This window comes from Eublepharis macularius, chromosome 1, assembly GCF_028583425.1.
Source record: "Eublepharis macularius isolate TG4126 chromosome 1, MPM_Emac_v1.0, whole genome shotgun sequence".
NCBI classification, from domain to species: Eukaryota; Metazoa; Chordata; class Lepidosauria; order Squamata; family Eublepharidae; genus Eublepharis; species Eublepharis macularius.
The window spans coordinates 146,310,636-146,332,470 of record NC_072790.1 but is presented as its reverse complement, the minus strand read 5'-3'; the positions used below and the strand labels follow the sequence as shown (position 1 = coordinate 146,332,470).

Genomic DNA, 21,835 nt, shown 5'->3' with positions numbered 1-21,835 from the left:
CCAATCGGTGTTGCTGCTGTCCTCGCCCGCCTAAAGGTTGCGGAGAGGAGAGATCGAGGATGTACCGGAAGAAGCCGCACGTGCGCGAGAGAGCGGGCGGGGGGCGGAGCCAGGGCACCAGAAGCTGCGAATGGAAGAGGCGCCGCTGAGGTGAGCGGGTGTGTGTGTGTTCGTGTTCTGACTAGCTGGGCACCCCTATTCGAGTTCCCGGGAAGATAAGGGTGGGGGGAGGCAGCAAGGAAGCTACCCCCAGTCGTGACTTAGGAAATGTCTTTACAGAAGTGTCCTGTGGTTTAGGCTCAGAGCCTCGCTACAAGTGACATCTTCCACGCGAAGGGCACTTGATCATTTTCGCAAGTCTTTCTGGGTACTGAAGTCCCTCTCCCACACCCCTTTTCCTTCTGTTCCTTCCCGTCTCCGTTAGCACGGCTGCCTGAAGAGACGGAGAAAGCCTACGAGAGCAGCTTTTGCAAATCGTCTTGCTGGGGGGTGGGGAATGCTCTAGAGAAAGCTGACATGTGAAGTCCTCCCCTCTCTGTTAGAACTGTTAGGATCGCTGCCTTAAAAGTCAGAGAAAGCCTGCGTTTGCAAATCGTTTCTCTAGTCGCAAGCCTGCTCTCAATGATCTTTGGGGGCGGGCAGCTGCAACTTTCTAAGCTTTCTCTAGAGTATTTCCCCCCCTCCCCGAGCAAGACGATTAGCAAAGTTGCAGCGGGCAGCTCGGGGAGGGAGGGAATACTCTAGAGAAAGCTTAGAAAGTTGCAGCTTTCTCTGACTTTTAAGGCAGCGATCCTAACAGTTCTAACAGAGAGGGGAGGACTTCACATGTCAGCTTTCTCTAGAGCATTCCCCACCCCCCAGCAAGATGATTTGCAAAAGCTGCTCTCCTAGGCTTTCTCCGTCTCTTCAGGCAGCCGTGCTAACGGAGACGGGAAGGAACAGAAGGAAAAGGGGTGTGGGAGAGGGACTTCAGTACCCAGAAAGACTTGCGAAAATGATCAAGTGCCCTTCGCGTGGAAGATGTCACTTGTAGCGAGGCTCTCATCAGTTTCACACTAAACGCATGCGGTGATGTCTCCTCAAAAGGAAAGAGTCTAATGGAGGAAAATCTCTCATGAGGTGGTGCAAGGTTTGTGGCTATTCTGTCCTTTCCCTGAGCGGTATTGATTTTTCCGGCGGGGGGGGGGAAGAGGAGGGGCTACCACAGAAATACTATGATGTGGTTTTCTAGCAACACAAGATGGGGAGGTAGCCAGTTCAGTTTCCGAAAAATCCTATATCTATCTGTCATTAAGTCTGTATGATCTGTGCTATGGGCTGCAGCTGGTCTAAATCTGTGGTTCTCAAACTTCAGCAAATTGATTAACAACTTTTCACAGGCACTCAGATTTTTTTTCTCCTCTCTCACCAGTTCATACTATACAGCTCTTTGTCAGACAGTACATCTGAAGTTGTGTACACCCCATGAAATTTTCTGTCCTCTCATGTCATCAAAATCGAGAAGAGTCCAGTAGCACCTTTAAGACTAACCAACTTTACTGTAGCATAAGCTTTCGAGAATCACAGTTCTGTTCGTCAGATGCCATCTGGACTCTTTTCGATTTTGCTAGTACGGACTAACACAGCTAACTCCTCTGGGTCTATGATCATGTCATCAAAACACACTTATCAGCTACACTTTAAAGGCAAGGTTAAGAAAATTTGAGGAAATTTTTGGAACATTTTTATAAACAGTGTGGAAAGTGCTGCGTGCTTTGAATAAATAGTACAAAATACAGATAATAAATAATATCTATACAATAAATATCTACAACCATCAAACCACTCTTCAGTAAATCAATTGCATAATAGCCAAATATAACCCAGTACAATCTGTGTAAATTTAAATAGTCACTCCTGGTACTTCTCTCTGTGGCTCCACAGCTTCATTCAATCTATAGAATCCTTATATGACCGATAGTCCTTCAAAAACACTGACTGTGTTTTTCTTTCTTGTAATCTTGGATGTTCAAGGTTTGTATCCAGCCGTGGAACTCTCCTGGGACAGAAGTTGCCCAACAAATTGCTGGCCACGTTTGTTTCGCTCTAACAAGCTTCCTCAGGGGCAGTTATCTACAAGCAAGACCCAGACAGATTTTTTTCTAGAAGTATAGGAGAACCTTCTCCCACAGAGAGCCTCTTTGTTTGATACAGTGGGATTTCTATAAGCCAGATCAGGATAAATCATCTCAAGAACAGTATGTATAGCCACAAGGAATTCTTGATAAAAAAAAATCAACCTTTTTGGTTACCCTCTACAAGGTTTGGTTTCAGAGGGTAGTTAGTTTTGAAGGACTGCAATTCAAATGGCCCTGTTTCAAGTTGTAATCAATTTCACATCATTCCTTGGTTGGTCGAGACTTTGTGCTAAAGACAGAAACTTTCTTACTGCTTAAAAACATAGAGCCAGAGGCTGGGTGAACAGAGATGGGAAGCAGCCTGGAAGAACTTTCGGAGCTCACAGAAAGCAAAAAAAATACCAGTGTTACACACAAAGCATGGTATTCAGTTGAAAACCACAATTGGCTGTTATTGTTTATGGATGCAGAATGATATTTCTATCACTATGGTGAAATCCAGTTCAGTTTTATGCCAGAAGTAGCTATGACTGCATTAGGACTGTACCTTCTCAGAACCATTCAATTAGAGTTCCTATAGTTGAGCTATGGGATTCGTTGGCAACTAATCAGCATATTTTCTGCTTAGTGCTCTCTAGTAATTGCAGGTTCTGTGAGCTCCCACACTTTAAAAGGAGGAGGAAGCTGACTCTATCCTCTTCTCCTGCTGTGGAGAGTCCATGCCTCTATTCCAAGGCAACTAGGAAGGTTTAATTTTTAGATTGGTCAGAAGGGTAAAAGAAGAATGCACTCTCTATCCTATGTGGAACCTCATTGAACCTTGGACCCGAGTTGCAGAAATATTCCTCTAAATAAAGAGAAGAGAGGCCATAACCCATCCTCTTTTTCTGTTGCAGTACTTAGGTCCTCAAGATCTCTCCTATTATGAGGCTGTTTTTTCTTTTCCATTTTCCCCAGTGTGTTTCTAGTTGATGATGAAGATAATTGCCATTTTGTGCATTTTGAGAGTTTAGAGTGCTTTATGTATATTATCCTAGTAGTCCTTACATCCTTGTAAAGTATATCAGTATTATTATGCTAATTTCACAGATCAACAGGGCATCTGTTGATAGCACAAGTCCAATTGAATATACAGAATTGCTTTGAAGAGATATTTCTGTGGCAAGAATAAAGCGTAGATTTGTAACAGAAGCAATGCAGTAACTGAACCTTTTCAGAAATATATGTTTGACATTTCAGGCAGTATCATCATGGCTGCGATTTATTCTGGCATTCACTTGAAGCTGAAAAACTCAAAGACATCTTGGGAGGACAAACTCAAATTGGCTCAGTTTGCATGGATTTCTCATCAGTGTTTCCTTCCAAATAAAGAACAAGTAACGTATTACCCTAATGTTTTTGGGAAATATATTTTTTAAATGTTATGAGTCCTTTAATATGTTTAATTTCAAAGAATTTCTTCAGGCTGTCAGCATGTCACAAATACTATTATAGGAGCAGATGAGCTCAATTTTTTTGTGAGCTAGTAGATTTTGAGGACTTATTTATAAGGCTGGTGATTCCACCATGCGGCTTTAAAAGCATCTATTACTCCTCTTTTCCGTTGAGGTGTTTAGTAAGTGTGTGTAGATGATTTCTGTGTGTAAGTGGGAAATGAGGACAGGAGTTGCACTTGCAGGCCTCGCTCCTCTATTGTTCTTGGCCTTTGTGCACTGAGAGTCCCATCTGCACAGGATTCTCTGGGATGTGAATGGGAATGATCCGTACTCCCCCCTCCTATCATCACAGAATGCTTTTGCAATGTATGTGGGACTGTTTATTTTAAAATAAAACAGAAAAAAATTAAACACATGGAGTTATTTATTAATCATTTTCTATCTTACTTTTCTCCCCAATGGGGACCCAAACTGGTTTATAATAGAAAGGAGAGGCTCCATGTCCGCAAACCAGGATACTGTTTACTGTCTTCATTGCATACTTTCCCTTCTAAGAGTCTGTGTGCAGCAAGAATGGGTAATACATTTAATGAAAATAAAAATAAATTATATATACACTTTTATCCTGCTGTCTTTGGTTCTCTTTTCTCCAATTTATCTTTACAGCAACCTTGGAACAGATCAGACTGAGAGAGAGAGAGTGATTGGCCCTAAGTCTCCCAGCATGCTCCATCTCAAGAGTGAAATTTGAACTAGGGTTTCCCAGATCTAATCCCAGCACTCTTAACTGCTGCTGTATATATGTGTGGTTCTTGGACGGGTAACCTGCAAGGCCACATTTGTTGAACTTCAGACCTCAAAACCTCAGAGGCTTTCAGAGCTCTTTTTCTTTGGCTTGGTTTAGAAATAACTTAAAACAGAAGTTTATTTTAACTATTCAGCTTGCAGACAATCACTCAAAGCCTGGTTTGCCTGGACACTGGTTCAATTTCTTTCTGTTGCCTGTTGCCCCACCAGAGAAAATTATACTAACTAAACATAGTCAGTGTTGTGGTCTACAGCAGACTGACCATGGTTTTATTAAACGATGGTTTCACACAGTATCTTTCCCCCTCCCTGTCTCCCTAACTAGAAATTTTAAAATGTCATCTTTTTTTGAATAAAATTTTTTAAAAGTCATATTTTTGCTTTTTGGAACACAGGTCTTACTGGATTGGGTGAGTCATACGCTGGTTTCTTGTTACAACAAGAAACTTGAATTGTCAGATGAAATTACTGGGAAGCTTTGGACGTTCTTGGACAATGTTCTTCATAGCAAAAAACTACAGAGTCTTCTCAAGGAGGGAAGAACTGTCACTCTACGTTTTTCAATTGCCCAGGTAATTTAACATTTACATGTATATAGGATAGTATGTCTCTGTTCCGCAGTAAGTGGACTGTTTGGGCCCACTGAACCTCTTTGATTATCCCACAGAGCCTCTGCCTCTTCTCCTCCCAGTGCCATTTCCTTTGTTCTTTTCTCTGCTGATTTCCGTGTTTGCTCATTCTGTCATCTCTGTCTGACATGTTCTGTTATGATACTTCAGATGTACACACAGCCATGTTTACAGACTTGCAGTTTGTTTGAGCATGTAAATAAATAGATGTGTGAGCTATTAGCATGATAACAAGGGCAGATACATAGGAGCGATAGCAGTTCAGAGATGATTGGTAATGGAGTTTGATAGGTGCAATAGAGAATATAGTGGCAGCCCATGTGCTCTTGGGGAGGGGGGAGAAAATCTCTGTCTGTTATCTCTAATCTTCCTGGCTCCCCCGTTGTTTTTCCAATGCTGATATTCCCCACTTTCATTTCCACAATGCCTCTGCTTGCTGCCACTTGTTCTGTTTTTCACATCCCCTCCCTGCTGTCTCCGTTCCCCCCTCCCCCACTTAGCACCACTGAGCATGTTAAGTATGTTTACTTATTTTATATCTCACTGTTCTCTCTGATCAGGCCCCAAAGTGGCTTTTCATATCATTCTTTCCTCCTCCAGATAGCCTTAGAGGTAGGTTAGACTGAGAGATAGTTAAAGGTTGTTAAATGCCCAGGGTTACCCAGCAAGCTCCTGTGGTAGAGTGGACATACTTAACTGCATGGGGACCATCTGTGGCTATTAGAATTGAATTTTGTTTTTCTTCCTCCCAAAACTATATGCTATAAGAATTAGTATCTGTGAATAAGAAATAAGCATAGTAAAATATATATTAAAATTTTTAAATTAGATGCTATCCAAAGTGGGGATGGGGAGAAACCACTTTGGATGGATTAACGTAAATAAATCATAGTATATGTGCATAAGTAAAACCCAGCAGCATGCAAGGAATGCTGATCTTTTGAGCATAATTTTTGTGTTGGATATTGACCATTGTTTCCTTTCTTCTTTTTTAATTTTCAGGTCATAAATGAAAGGCTTTCTATTTCTTATACTCAAAAAACCCTGAAGGATGTCAACACTGTACTAAATTGTTGTAAGGCTATCCTTTCCATTCCTCCCCTCACTATAGTTTACACTGCAAAATCTGAACTGTTGGTGGATCTTCTAAGTAAGCTGTCCTGGTTAGTATGCTGGCAGTTGTCCTCAGAAGATGCTGTGTCCTCCCAGTTGTTTGAAGTCCTCCAGTTGACCCTTGGGCAGTACCTTCTGATTCAGAGGCAGCAAGCCAATGCAAATCGTGTATTTGGACAAGTGACCAAACTTTTGCTTCAGCCATGCCTGCTCTTGAGACACTTACTGACCGCCAGGGTGTGGACACAATCAGATGATGGCCATGGACGTCAGCACCTGAACAGGGAAATCCGGAATGGCATAGAGACTTTGGTGAGGGCTGGCATTTTCCAGCCAGAACTCTTGCCATCTTACAGAGAAGAACTGCTGCCTGAGAAGGAATCTCACAACATAAAGAAAGGGGCTCTGAAAAGTTGCCTGCTGCCAGCCCATACTATCCAGATGATGGTTGGAGACACTAACTTTTGTCACCCAGCTCTTCATGGGAAAACCGTAACGAACTCAGTTCCTCTTCTCTTTAAACTCTTTCTGGAGTCTTACAATAAAGCTGAAAACCACTTAGTTTGTTTTCACATGCTCACCAAGCTTTTTGGCTGCCTAAAGATTGCTCGCATGCAGGGGGATCTTTGGAATGATCAGCTTTCTCCATCTGAATGGAGTTCAGAACTCCTTGCAGTGGAGCAGCTTCTGAACTCAGTGCTGAGCAGCAGTATCTATAATGTTGCTGTTGACAAAATTCGACACAAGGAGGTCCAGTTTCACTTCTACCGTCAGGTGGCACAGACACTGGTTAATCACCCACAGGCCACTATCCCTGCTTGGTTTAGGTGTTTCAAGGCTTTGATCTCACTCAACCATTTGATTGTGGAGCCTGATTTGGATGACTTAGTGGCTTCAGCTTGGATCGATGCCGAAGTTTCTGAGCCACGTACAAAAAAGGCTCAGGAGGCTCTTATTAATGCTCTCTTTCAGACTTATGCCAAGTTGCGGCAGTTCCAGAGACTCCTTGAAGAGGTTCTGTCTGTCATCTGCCGTCCTGCTGCAGAAGTTTTAAGGCTTCCAGTTCTTCCTGCTGGTATCAGGTCCAAGCTCTGTGAGTACCTTCTGGAACTGCCGCCCAATCAGATACTGGACATTCTGTACCTCATATTAGAGAAATGTCAGACTTCCATTATTCCTGATGTCAGAGGTGATTCTGACATGGCTTTGAAGCTACAGTCCATGAGCTCATTGCTGCATTCTGTTCTGTTCAATATGAGAAGTTTAAATGATTCCACTCCATTGCCTGTGGTCCATCGGGCTCAGAATCTGTTGGAGACCATGCAGAAGGATATCATCCAAACTTTGTTAGATCTGCTGAAGGATTGTCAGGCAGAAGATAGGGAGCTGGAGTTTTGGGTTGAGAAAGTCGGATACTCTCTTCTCCTGCTTGCTTGCACCTGGGTAGCAACAGATACCCTGTTTGGTTTAAATTGCAGCAAGTATACCTCTCCACTAGGCAAAGTAGCCCTTACGATTGCTGATCCCACTATAAATTTCTCAGACTTCTCAGCTGTTCTCCCTGGTTTTAATGCAAAGTGTTGGGAAAAGATAACTAAGCTTCTAAGTTGTTCCTGCTCAGGGAGTAGGTATTGTATAGAATGGCTGGTGCTTCAGAAAATGAAGAGGATGTTGATGTACTCCAGTTGTCAGACAGAGGCATTGTTTCAAACTATGCAGCATGCTGCAGCTTTTATCCTTCACTCTGGAAGATCTTGCATGATTGAAGTTAAGCCTGAACTGTGGGACGGAAATGCAGGTGTCATCAGTAACTTCACTTACCCAACTGCTCACTGGCACCTTGTCATTTCAAATCTTCCAGTGCTGATTCCCTTCCTTTCTGCAAAAGATACACACTATATTGCAGATCTGCTTCTAAAGACACTGTTGGTGAACCAAACACACGCAGCTTCCACTGATGCTGATGATATTTTAATCTCAATTGAAAAGGTGTCTAAAGATTTCCTACACAGCCCTTTTCTTCCTGAAATGAGGATGCTACACTCATCTTTCTTAAACCACATAGTTCAGCATTGTACTGATGTGCTGTACTCTGCCGTTCAGAGTGTTGCCAATCGGCCTCTTCAGCAGCTGTCTACGGAAGGTATTCCACGGTGTGAAGCTGGTTTTTCTTCCCGTGTTGCCCAAGAGGGCCATAAAGATGAACTATCCATGTGCTGGACAGCGATGGAGAAAGTTGCTCAAAATATACTGTCATTAGTGAAAGTGAGTTCTTTTATTACTTTAGAAGAAGAACAGATCGAAAGGATTTTGGATTTGCTGGAGATCATTTCAGTATTGAATCTGGACAGCCTCTTTCCCATGGACCATGCTCGAATCTTCCTTTTGCTGCTGTCTTTGGCTATCAACACAAGAACGAATGTTGCCTGTAGTGAGGCCTTGTCTTTGAAACTCCTGGCAACCTGCTTTCACCTCCTAGCATGCCTACAGGCTGGCAGAAATGTCACCTCCTCCTTTAAAGTTTTGCATGCCAGTGATGCTCTTGAAGCTGTCCTCACTGCCATGTTTGAGGTTTGCAAGACTTTTGCCAGTGCTTTGACAGCTGTTCCTTGGGAGGAATTCCTTCATAGGGTCCAGGGTTTTTTGGAACACTATCTTCAGGCAATTCTTGAAAGGTGGCTGAGTGTGAAACTGAACATGGAAAAGTTTTTATCTTTCTTAACAACTTGCCAGCCATGCAAAGCCAGCAGTGAACATTCTGAGCATTGCAACCCAGCTGCTGACCAGCTTTTGTTAGTGGCACTAACTGCACAATGTCATGTTCTGACTTTGCACATCCAGAAGCAAAGTGGAAACCTGCAGGCTTCAGAAAAAATGTTGCTTGGCTTGCTCAAACAGGCAGTGCTTCAAACAGGAACAACCATCCAGCTTTTCCTTAGAAACAGTACCAAAGGCCAGCCGTTACCTTCAGTATTTGTGCTGTGTGTTACAACCCTTCTGAAAGCTGATTCATCTTGTGCCCATTCAGCATATCTTGTGACTGGGGAGGATGAGCAAAAGAGGCCTAAAGTACCAAATAGATACCAGCAGCTTTCTCACAGTGATTTTTACCAAAGATTTTATGCTCAGATATTGAGAGAACTGAACTTAGCAGGTGGCAGTGTCCAGCTCCTTAGCTCTGTATTGCATTTCTTAGCTGTCTTCTGTTCTGTGCCAGAGTTGCTTCCTGCACAAGAAGATGCTTCTGTTGCTGTGTTCCATTCCATAAGAAAATTACTTGCTGGTAGGCTATCATTCTCCTCCCCACACCTGTGTTAAAAAATCTACCTAGTAGTGCTAGAAGGGATCTACCTAATAGGTAGATTTAAAGAATTTAACTAGTAGTGCTAGAAGGGATGACAAACATCTCTCTGCTCCTAAATGTAGTAAAGTTGGCACAGAAGGTTATTACAGAGATACTGCTGGGTATGGGCAAGACTGGCTTGTGATAACAACATCTCTGTAGAAGGCTTCCATTGGCTAACCTGCCTAAAAACACCACAGATTGCATATTGTGCCTACCAATATGGAATCTGTTTCCACTGATACGGAATCTGCCCAGAAGCCTAAACATCTGAAGATTCTCAGACTTGCAAATACATTTGTTAAAAATTAAAAAGCAAGTTCCTCTCTCTTGTGGTTGTGAGCAGAAAAAACATGTCTGGTGTCTGCTGAATAGTTAAAAACTAGACGAAATATGGATCAGTCTTCATCAGAAGTGATACTTCTTCACAGCTTGTCTGCTAGTGTTCCCTGATGGTACTAAAGTCATGTGCCTCTATATACATCTGTCTCTTCATTAATGAGCCCCCTCCTTCCTGCCTTAATATAATTGGGGCAAAAGTCAGCAGCTTAAATTCAGTAAATAAAAAAAATCTACAAATAAATGGTATAATTGAAACTAAGCAAACAAAAAAAAATGAAAATATGGGCCTATTTCCCCACATTCATGTCTGTTGTGCGCTTTGAGATATTTCAATAGAGTTGTCACCTTTGATCTAAAGGTGGTTCCCATTTCTTTACAAGGTTATTAAACCGTGGCCTATCCACAGGCAGTCCTTGGATGAATGCAGTTTGACCTTGTAGCTAGCTGAGTTCTGGAGAAATCATTTGTTCGCTTGCTAGGAAACTTCTGTGCTGCTGTTTTGTGAGAATACATGGGCAATTAGAAAGTTCTTTCTAGTTTCCCCTTTCCCAGAATGGACTTCAAACAGACTCTAAGAGGAAGTAAAACTAAGCCATAGGATGTCTACAAGGCAGTAGCAGCAGGTCTACCATCATAGCGTTGAAGAGTGGGCAGCCCAGATTTTCTTTCTGCAGTCATTGGTACTGCCTGCCCTGTCCTTACAAACTTCATTGTGCAAGGTTTCATTTCTGTGTTGTAGCGAAAATGATGGTGAAAGAAACCACAAAAATTTCTGTTTCTGTAGCAAGAGAAACTGGGATTTCCATTCTTCTTTTCAACATTAGGCCTTTGTGAGGGAAGAAGAAAGATCCTGTAGATATGTAGAATCTTGTATGGAGAAAGATTGTGCATGTGATAAGACAGAAAATTCTTTATTACTGTTATAGTTTCCCTCTGTATGATTGGTGACAGTGATGGGGTGGGTGATGTCCTGTGCCTGAAAGCATTAAGATCTACACAGATTTCCTATTCTTAAAATGTAGCAGTACCTAGCAGCATTCCAGGGACCTAAACTGCTGAGATAATTGCTTTCTTTTGAATAATTTCAGGTCCAGGAATCACACTTCAAATGATTCAAAGTGTAGAAATGCAACTGACAGAGTTGACTGCCCAGCTGGTAAAGAATTGCACTGATGACAACTTTTGTGCCATGTTGAGGCTGGTGTTTGAGGGACTGGACATTTGCAATGTTTGGAAACAAAATACTGATGTAAGATCTTTCAGATTTATAACCTCTTACATGAATCAGTGACTGTCCTATACCCCGTACTCTTTCATGTAGTTGGGAGGCGACATCAGAATATGTAGCTTTGATACTTACAGTGGTGATTTTTTAAAAATATTAAGCTGCCTTTTAATGTCTTGAACAGTTGCAGTCTTGCTTCCTGAGGTCCTTTTGTGAGTGGAGATGATGGGGATTAATCCTGGAGCTTTCCACATGCAAAGTACATGCTCTACCCATTAAGCTGGTGGCTCTTCACCAAAGCATCGAAATGGGCGATTGATTCTTGGTGTATCCAAGTATAGTGTTCTATCAGGATACACCGCACCATGTCCTAGCAAACTGGTATTAACAATGAGGTGACCAAAGACATGGGCATTTGCCTCCTCAGAAGCTTCAGTTCAGGATCTTTGGTCTGTGGGCTGATACGGTGAAAGGAGAGTTGACAGTTCTATGCATTTGTCTTTTGTTTTAAGATCATAGAATCAAACATAAAACCCAGTGAGTGACTTTTGGGCAAGCACTCTATCTCTGCCTAACCAACCTGACAGGATTGTTGTGAGGGCAAAATGGGGACCGGAGCTCTTTTGAGAATAGGGAGGATAACAAAATTAAATAAATAATGAATTAAATGTTAGCATAGTTGTAATTCCATAGAGTGTCTCTTGCTCCTTGTTGCTGCAGCAGCTCTTCTGATAATGGTAATTTTTTTAAAAAAAAGTTAATATTTGACATTGAAAGCTTTTGAAAAGGATGCTCTTTTATGACACAAATTAGCTTAGAACAATGATTCTTTGTCACATGAAGAGCTTTATAAATGTGTGTTTGCTGTTGTATAGAAGAACTATTTCTGATAAGAATTCAGTCCTGGAAACAGGTAAAAGAAATGCCAGACTCAGAAACTTATTTATTTGTAACACTACATATAAAGTAAAGCTTTCAGCACTTGCCTTGTGCTATCTTTTCCCTTACCAGATCTTGAATCATTGCATGGAGGGGGGGAAATTATTTAATCTTTTTCCTGCCCAGTCCATCAGTAGATAAAGACAGTTTTTGAATCAACCACATGTGAATATGTTAAAGATAGACCAATCATGATCTTACTGCTTTAAATATGAGTCTTTGGTGAGAGGTAAGTAGGAAATAACTGCAAAACAACTTTAAGTTAGTGGTGGCAGAATGAGAGGTAATGGTGTTCAAACAAAAGAAAATTGGGAAGGCCCAAGTCCGCATCCTTGGTACACTCACTTAGAAGTGAGTGTGATGTTCTTATTTGTCTGTGAATACTTAAATTAGTAACCTTCTCTAACTCTGTAACTGTATCAAAAAAGTGTCAGAATTAATGACATTCACAGATTATGTGATTTCCCCCTGCAAGAATCCCCTTCTATTTAACATGATCAGTATCTTTTTTTAATTATTATTTTGTTTTCTGCAGCAAGTGTTATCAGCTGTTATTCTAGTTAAATTGCTTCTTGGCTGCCCTTTAAGTGGAGAGAAAGAGAAAGCTTTCTGGTTTTCCAGTCCACAGTTAATCACCGCTTTGGCTGTAAGTATCATTGCAATCTAGTTCATAGCAAATTGGGGTCTTTCCACACTATTGAAAAGAAGCGCATGGCAGCCTTGTTTCATTCATAATGCTGATGTGACACTCCCGCATACCTCACTGTAGTCTCAGTGATTATGATATCCTATCCCCACTGAGGGAATAGAGCTACCATTGCTGTTTATTCTGTTTGCCTCACATATGTATGCTTGTCAGGCTCTGCACCTGGGGTGTCGGACCCTGGTTGGGGGGTTTGCCCTCCAGGTTGGCCTCTAAGGTGGGTCAGGCCGCTATGCAGGTCTCAGAATAGGGGAGGAGGGGGTTTACAGCACCCTCTCTTCCCTTAGGTAGGCGGAAGTTCCCACCATGGGCCTCTACCAACTTCCTTCCCCTCTGGCCTCTCACCAAGGACCCTGACCTGATCAACCCCAGTGCTTCTGGTGGTCTTGCTGGGGCAGCCATGGCTTTCCTTCATCAGGCCCTCCACCACCAGCTCTGTGGCCTCAACCTCTTGGGGGCTCGGCTGCTGGCCGCCCCAGGGCCTCTGGCAGCTCCTGTGTTGGCTGTAACTCCCGGGGGCTTTCCCTGGCTGTCGTTCTTGCTGCCAACTGCTGCTCCAACTTGGTGGGCCTCTCTTCAGCTGCCAACACTGTCTCTGCTGCCTCCGGGGCCCTGGGCGTCCCAGGCAGCTCTCCCCACCACCATGAAGGGGTAGTCAAGTTGGTCTGTGCAGTATTTTTAATGTTTTTTTTTAAATGATGTTGGATGCGTACCCAAGAGAAGGGTTGTAACGTGGAACAGCACATAGCCACTCAGGATATTAAAAATCAAAGTGATGGGCAGTTCTGTTGAGGAAGACTAGCCTTTTTTGCTTTTGGGGTTTTGTTTAGAAGTCAGATTGGGTGACGATTCTTGGACTGGGGCTTCAAAATTAGGGAGCTCATAGCCACCGATGTCATAAGAACCACAGTGAAAAATGTTTACAAAATGATGTGAGGGCATGGACAGCTGAGCCAATTCCCACATCAAAGACAATATTCAGTAGTTCCATGAGACATTCATGCAAGCACCATTCTAAACGGCAATAGGCAACTTTTCTGGAAAGTATTGCAGTTTCTCAAGTATAGAATATAGTGCGTGTCTTTCTGAAAAAATGCAACATCCCTGTAGTAGAAGCGCAACTGCAAGATGTCTGCCAAATTGTAGCCTCTTGTCTGTCTGTATGTGGCCTAATGTAGAAACATGTATAAGCTTTTACGGAATCGTACCTGAGTTGTATTATTAGACATCGGTTAGTTGAATTAATCACCTTGAAATGTGTTGGCTATGCGTTTACTGGCATTATTGCATTTGTTCAGCATCTGTGATTTTGATAGCCCTGTTTTCATTGTTTGACAGTATGGACACAACAATCTTTTTCCCCTGCCTATTTCTTCTGATTTAGATGCAAGCCAAAGAGGCTTCTCAAGATCACATAATGACCCCCACTCTCCTTGTGCTTATACTGGAGACAGCAGCAGTCCTCTTGAGGAAAGGAGAAAGGATTCTCTCTAATCCTCATCATGTTGCCCTTGTGTTCAGCATTCTTCTGACCATCCCTCTTGACCATTTAAAAGCAGAAGACTACTACAGCATCTTCTTGGGAATTCATGAAGTTCTTTTTTCCATACTACAGTGTCACCCTAAGGTAATGAAAGGACAGTTCATTCTTCTTCTTCTCTCATTTAAGGTCCACTGGTTCTAAAGTGATCCTAACAATGCAGCAGTAGTACTAATACATAGCAGGACTTTGCATCTTTTAATAACCATGGTTCAGAAGTAGATTCCATCCTTTGTATGTGATGAGTACCCCAAGACTGATCACCAACAAAGAAATTTCTGTATCAGAGCAAAAAAGACATCTCTGATATTTACTTTCATTAATGGTATTTAAAGCTTGGGTTGTTTATGGTGCTTCAAAAAAACCCCGTTATTATGGACAGTCACATCTAATTTTGAAGTGCTGGAACTCGTGAGAATAATGAATTCCATGCAAGGGGGATATGGTTCTATGTATCTGGGGGAAGTATGTTTAATTCACAAATTGGGGCAACCCCCCCACTTCCAGGTAGTTCAATATATCTAGGATGTGGAAGTAACAAATACGAGCTGAAGTCCAGAGAGACTTTGGGAGCAACTTTTGGGTTTCTTTGACATGCCAATGCCAGTGTGCCATGGAGCCTTGCTGCTGTTTGGCTGAGGATCAGATGTTAATGTGAACATTGCCTATGATACAATGAGAGCCATAATCTTGTGAAAATGTGAAAATCTGTTTGTCCTCCTTGATGTGTTTTCATACCTTATTGGCTTTTATAATGAAAGCATTTTTGGTAAACAAACAAAATAATGCAGATCTGTGTTGATGAAAATAACAATTGAAAAACAAGGGTTTTTAAAACTAGGTTAGTATTTTGTAACTTCTGGAATGTTTTTTCTGTTTGCGCTCAACACTGCTAGGCTCAGTTCCATTGCCTCTAGTATTTGCAGAGCTTTTATTGTGAGTTACTGTAGATTCTAGATTTCCTTCCCTGCCTTGCTATGGTTTGGCACATACTTGGGTTCTGCACCTGTTCCTTTTTGAGGAAATGCTCCTGGAAGAGTGGTATAAAAATCAAATAAATAATAAATATTTACGTTGAAAGGCTTTGAGCAGTGTTTGATTATATTATTTTTAAGGCTTGGAGTTTGAAAAACTCTCTTTTAGTTGGTTTTAGATTTTGACATTTTAAAATTTGATTATGACTTACTGTGGGCTGCTTTGTGCATTTTTAAATGGATAGATTTTCTAAATAAAAAAACTGACAAGTATTTTGAAAGATTTTTGAATTTGTAAATTTGGGGTTGGGGTATCATACCTGATGTGTTTGAAGTTTCATATATCTCACCTTGTGTGCCATGTCAAAATGTTGCAGTGTCATATTTAATTGCTTTGTAGGTGATGCTGAAAGCAGCTCCATCTTTCCTGTGTAGTTTCCATAAGCTGGTGATTTCTGTTATGCATGAGGGAAGACAGAAAGGAGATGGAGGTATGAGACTTATTCCTTTTGTTTCCCTTTCTGATCCTAGCGAACAGTAAAATACATTTGCATTAATGGGGGCGAGTTATGTATAACAAAACTTCAAGTTATAAGTTCATGTTGTAGCTTCTTGAATTGGTGATCATTATGAATAGCTGAAAGAGGCAACCTTACCCCAAAGGCCAACTATATAACACCCTGTCACTTTCTTCCCCCAACTACACACATGTAAATATTTACACAGTGGTTTGTTCTTTCCAGGCACCACTCACAGAAGCTTCAGTTTAGATGATTTACTGTGTGTGACTCATAGGAGCAGTTGTCCTTAGAAGTGTTTACATATCGAAACATACTCAATGTAAGCATAGTCATTTAGGTTAATGTACTGTCCAACAGTGCTTTGTGCATGTGCAACTCTGCCCCCAAAAGAATGTTGCATATGCTCTTTATTAGTGTGCTTCTGATTGGGAATAGTGTTGCTTCACTTTGCAGTTAGCCCCTTCTGGTTAACCCATGCATTAGCTCTGATGGTGCTAATGGAGGTCTTATAGGCCCAAGGGATTCCTCTTTTCACTGCAGTGGCTCAGTGTGTGTCTAGGATGGAGTGAATGAGAAAATCTGCACATACACGTTGGAGATTCTGTGGGACCCTCTGGCATAGCTACTAGGCAACAACTTACCTGGCATGCCCCTGTGTTCAGCGGAAAGACTTGTCTGGGTGGAGCAAAGTGGGAATGGGGCAGGATGACACAGCCAGAGTAGACGCAGCAGAAGGGCAGCCATGACAGACTGCTACAGGGAGCCTCAGAAGATGTGGAGATGAGGGAGCAAAGGCTGTCTGGGCCCAGATGGCTTCAGACAGGGTGTGGCTCTGAAGAGGAGGAGATGGCTGTAGAGCAGAAAACAGAGAAGAGTAAGGAAGAGCTTAGCCTAAGGGCAGGTATGTAGAGGAAGTGGATAGAGCAGGGGTTCCCAATGTTTTTGAGCTTGTGGGCACCTTTGGAATTTTGACAAAAGGTGGAGCCAACCATAAAATGGCTGCTGGGGAATGTGGAACCACATGCCCAGATGAAGCTCAAGTGCAGGGGAGAAGAGGATGGATTTTAAAGATTCATTGTGAAAGAGGAATGAGAGAATAAAACCAACACTGGTGGCAGCTGCCACTGAAACATAAAATGGCTGCTGGGGAATGTGGAACCACATGTCCAGATGAAGCTCAAGTGCAGGGGAGAAGAGGATGGATTTTAAAGATTCACTGTGAAAGAGGAATGAGAGAATAAAACCAACACTGGTGGCAGCTGCCACTGAAACGTAATTTTAATCTTTATAGCCAATCAGATCTCCTTAGGCCAATCAGAAGCCCTGCTGGGCAAGAGCCACATATAGCCCCACCCACTTTCTAAAAACACTTGGTTGGCACTAGGAAAGGTATTGGTGGGCACCATGTCACCCATGGGCACCATGGGAACCCATGGGCTAGAGGGGGAGGGTTTAGGAACAGAGACAGAAAGGGAAAAAGAAGGCAGCAAGTCAGGAGGAGGAGGAGGAGGAAGCCAAAGAGAGGGAGAAGAGTGGAGGTTTCCAGGTGCAGAGACAGGTTAGAGTGTTGTAGCTCTTCTCCCTGGGGTGAGTGATGCTAACTACACTTTCAGGTACTTGGACTAGCCAGTTTCTTATAAATGGCCTGTACTAGAAAGCAGTGACTGGGCTGGTGCTTTCAAGACTCCGCGGACCCCAAATATGATGTTCCCTGCCCCCAGAGGGCACCACAGACCCTATTGGCTTTAATTTGCCTGTAGTGTATAATACACAACCCAGAGAGGCAAAAATCTATTTCTGCTTTTGTAACCAGAACATGGCTTGATTGCAAGTTTCGCTACACTGATTCACCACTCATTATAAAATTTTTTATTTCTTTGCAGTCACAGTCCTTCATTAAATATGGAAAGACATGCACACTTTTTTCCTTTGTCTTTAATTAATGGAGCTGAAGTTTGCCTTGTGCAGATCAGGAAAGAGTTAAAGTGGCATAGCTTCAGTCTTTGAATCCGACGTGTATAGTACAGGATCATCTATTCCCTTGATGAATTCCTTTATGTTTTTAAATCTCTGGGACTTATATTTTCCCACTTCCGTTGTGATTCAAGCAGATTGCAAAACTGTTGTTGTTGCAGGATAATTTTGGTTTCTTGTGTTTACAAGAAAAAAAATCCCAGTGGAAAGGTATGTATATATGTTTGAATCTCATTTTCATTTTTTTTTAAGGGATCAGTGATGAACTGGAAGTTATACTTAAATGTGCCCAGATGGTAGAACGGATGTATAGTTACATTGCTGTGAAAACAGAAGAATTCACTGTTTTTTCTGCCTTCATTGTGGGCCAGTATGTGACTGAATTGCAGAAGGTAATGATCAGTTATTTATCCTAAAGATATATTTTATAGTAGGAAACAGAGAAGATGTTTGCAGTCAAAGTTGGTACATATTAGATTTAGACACTTGTATCTGCCACACCAGAGACCCCCAAGTCTGTGATTGTTGAGCTCTTAAATGCTGTCCTAGCCTAAAGGAAGTGAATGAACGAGATGCTGCCAATCTAACTATACCTACTTGGAGAAGCAAGTTTGAAATCATTCATGGTGTAAGTATGCAGGACATACAGCTGCCATGTGTGTCCCTTACTTCCAGTGATGATAATTGCAGAGTATCGCTGTTCTACGTCACCAAACTTGTCTTTCATACAAAATTCCTTCTTTTAATATTAAAGAAGAAAAGCGGCACTAAACCCACCTCTGTTCCTATGCAAGCAAATTAGGTGATTCTAATAGGCTGGATTGTGTTCTTGCCAATCCCCTTGTGGTGTTACCTGGATGCTGTTGGCAAAGTCAATCACATAAAAAGCAAATAAACTTTTTTTTTTGCTGCTCTCTTGTCTCTATCAGGATAGCCGCTGTTGTGATGTTTTCAGGTGCTGTTTAGGGGAAACTTTTCAGAATAGATTGTAAGGTGCAAAATTGAGGCCAGCAGGAAGCTATTAGAACCTTATTAAATAAGATGTCTATAAAGTTTGTCCATTTTCTTAGTGATAATTTTTTGGGTTTGATGGTACATGTTGATCATTTTATTCTTTTCAAGGCAGCTTTCTCTTCTCCATGCTGCTGCATTTATATGCACTATTAGAGCAAGCAACATTTCCCTGCATTAGAAACGCATTTATTACTTGCCTGGGGAAAAGAGGGGAAAGCCTGGATTTTAATGACAGCCTCTAGTGTAATTTCTGTTATTCCAGGAACTCAGAATGACAGGTCTGGCAGCATGAAGCTAATTTGGGTTTTCAGCACAGAACAAGATTGTCGTTGTGGCAAAAATAACAGTCTCCTCCAGGGGGTAGCCTCGGCTGTAGATGCTGCTGGGCTGACGCTTTGCTGTAGAGACTGTGCCAGTTACGGGAAAGGCTGAATGAAATACCCAGTGCTCAGGTGGAGAAGATTTAATTTCTCACTCTGCCTGGGGCTTTGATAATGACTGGGCTTAGATTTTCTGCTTTAAGAGGATAATGTGTAACGAATGCATATCTTGCCTGTGGAGATAGAAGAGGTGTGGGGGCCACTTTTACTGCAGGGATAAACTTCGTTAAAGCCAAGTTGTTTCTATAAAAGTTAATGTCTCATCTACTTGTGCATCTTGTATGTCAAGGAGGGAACATGTTCTTACTTCAGATTACATTGTGATGTGTAATGATCACTATTCATATAGGATACCTTCTTTTGAATTTGAAGGACAATTTCCAAAAGCTGCTAATTAGAATTTTTAGAACAGTCCATTTGGAATAGTGTTGCTGTGGAATTAGGGTTATCACGCTCTTTAAAAAAAACAACTCTCATTCTTAGCTTGAAATGAAGTTTTAAAACTTACAAAATACTAAATAAGCAACAATTAATGAATGCGTGGGAATTGCAGTGTCGGAATCAAGTTGTTTCAGTTATTGCAGTTGGGTGGACTATGAGGAGTCCTACCATAACTGGCCTGCAGAGATTTGTACAGTGTGAAGTTGATGCATCTGTAAAATGGCATGTGCAGGGGGAAGACTTGTTCTTTATGTTGCTTGCTCCTGAAGCAACAAAAGTAATAATCCGAGTATTTATATAGTGGGGTTTGTATGTTCAAAGTGCTTTACATGTCTCAGCAATCCTTACAGCATTGCTATAAAGGAGGTCAGATTTAGCCCCTCCATATTACAGGGGTAGGGGGCAACACTGAAAGAGGGTGGTTTGACTAATGCCACCCAGGAAGTTAAGCACAGAGGGAAGGTCTGATCTAGAGACTTCCAGTGCAGCCAATGTGCTGCTCCAGTTCTGTAATCCAATATAGATTAGGTATTTTACCCTGAACTGAGTGTATTATAATACTCTTCATTGTCGAACTGGAGAAGTTAATACTGCCCATTCATTTTGGGATATGGAAAATCTTTTTAAAAATCATTTTAATAACATAACTTAATTCTGTGAAGACAGGGTTAGAAATGAGAACATGTTATTTTAATAAAAAATCAGAAACTGAGAGTGAGGAGTATTAAAACTTGTTATTGTTCACATGAAATTTTATTGTCCTGCCTACCATTTTCCCCTTCCCTGCACAAAAATATGCAAATGTGTTTAATCTGAATAATTCTATCTTCGTAGCACAGGATTTGAATTACCATGATTCATATGGGCTTTTTAAAGCACATACAAAGTGTCCTGAACATGATAGGCTTCTAAACAGTTACATGCCTAAGAATATGTCCAGTGTTTAATACAGCAGGATAGAGAACAATTGTTTCAGTCAATGTAGAACATTATCAGAGGTATTATTTTTGTACTACATGTGATTGACTTTACTGTTCATGGGCTAATATGCTAACGTAACTGGGCTTTCCTTATCCACATGTATTTTTTAAATTGTAACCTGCTCTAATAAAAGGTTTTGTGTTTATTCTAGGTAACCTTGCACCCAGCTGTAAAGAAACATCTGACTGAAGGAATTTATCAGATTCTTGATCTTTGCATTGAAAGTGATATCAAGTTCCTAAATGCATCTCTGCCAATGGGAGTTAGGGACGTTTTAAGGGAATTGTACAGGAACTATACCCATTACCACAAAACTTTAAAACGGGGGGATGAAAGGTATACAGCATGAGGAACCTTTTCTTACTGTTTCAGAATCTTTTGGAAGACCCTCTTTCATATGAGGTTTCCCTGTGCTTGCGTGACTATGGCAGACTATGCACTCTTTAGCATTTATAACAGAATCTTAATTTTTTTCCCTCTCAAAAGTTATGAAAAAATTTGTACACTTTCATTTGTACCCCAAAGAGTACAGTCAGTTTGTAATACCTAAATCATCAAGAAGCAATGCAGCTCTTACGTTATTGCAGAAAGTAATAATTTATATTTAAAAAAGTTTTGTTAGAAAGGTTTTGTTTGTTTGTTTTTTACATTCAGGCCACAAAGTTTTTGTGGTCAACATTGTTCAGATATCATTAAGTAATTGTTAACCTGAGAATTCTTTTTAAAACATCCTGAATTATGTCTCTTGTATGCACTAAATGCTAACTTTATTGAAGTATTATAGATTGTTGATATTCTGAGTGTACACACACCAGTACTGGTCTGTTACTTTCTGATGACCAGGTGACTGCTCAAGTTTCCATATTCTTCTGAGAGAAGGCCTTTTCAGGCGAGACACCCAGCAGAGTTCTGCAGTTGTTGAGACTTCTTTTGCTTTAAAGGACACTTGATATAGGGACACTTGATATAAATGGTTGGGGAAATAATGAAACAGGGTGGTTAATCATCCTCTGAATTATTTATTTGATAATTTTTATCTTGCTCTTCCTTCCAAGGAGCTTACAACATGAAACTAAACTATTTTTGCTTCACAACAGCTCAGTTAAGACAATTGTAGATCAGAGGACCAAGTGGCTTCAAGGGCAAAAGGAAGTTTAAACACAGGCCACTCCAGTTCAAGGCTAACACTTTATCCACTACATTACACCCGCTTTCTTTTACAAGCATGTTCTTTATACCATGGTTAGGAAAAGTTTGCCAAATACTGGCTTTTCCTTAGTTACTTTTACCTTCTTGAAACTAATTCATGAAACTTCAATAATTTAACTTGTTGTTACATGGTCCAACTTTTTTTTT

At 41.3% G+C, this 21,835-nt stretch overlaps 1 protein-coding gene across 3 annotated transcripts; it reads left to right on the top strand.

Annotated features, from left to right (window-relative positions):
* Positions 1-112: 112 nt before the first annotated feature.
* URB2 (URB2 ribosome biogenesis homolog) lies at positions 113-21,201 on the top strand. 3 transcript variants are annotated; one of them, XM_054997869.1, is made up of 11 exons: positions 947-1,129; positions 2,014-2,237; positions 3,357-3,493; positions 4,756-4,932; positions 5,992-9,385; positions 10,876-11,036; positions 12,487-12,597; positions 14,039-14,281; positions 15,569-15,659; positions 17,916-18,055; positions 20,631-21,201. In XM_054997869.1, exons 3-11 carry the CDS (start codon positions 3,368-3,370, stop codon positions 20,826-20,828), a joined length of 4,641 nt encoding a protein of 1,546 aa, XP_054853844.1. In that variant the 5' UTR covers positions 947-1,129; positions 2,014-2,237; positions 3,357-3,367; the 3' UTR covers positions 20,829-21,201. The 3 variants fall into 3 exon arrangements, with proteins under 3 accessions (XP_054853853.1, XP_054853844.1, XP_054853835.1); XM_054997878.1 differs by lacking the exons at positions 947-1,129; positions 2,014-2,237 and adding an exon at positions 113-150; XM_054997860.1 differs by lacking the exon at positions 2,014-2,237.
* Positions 21,202-21,835: the final 634 nt, after the last annotated feature.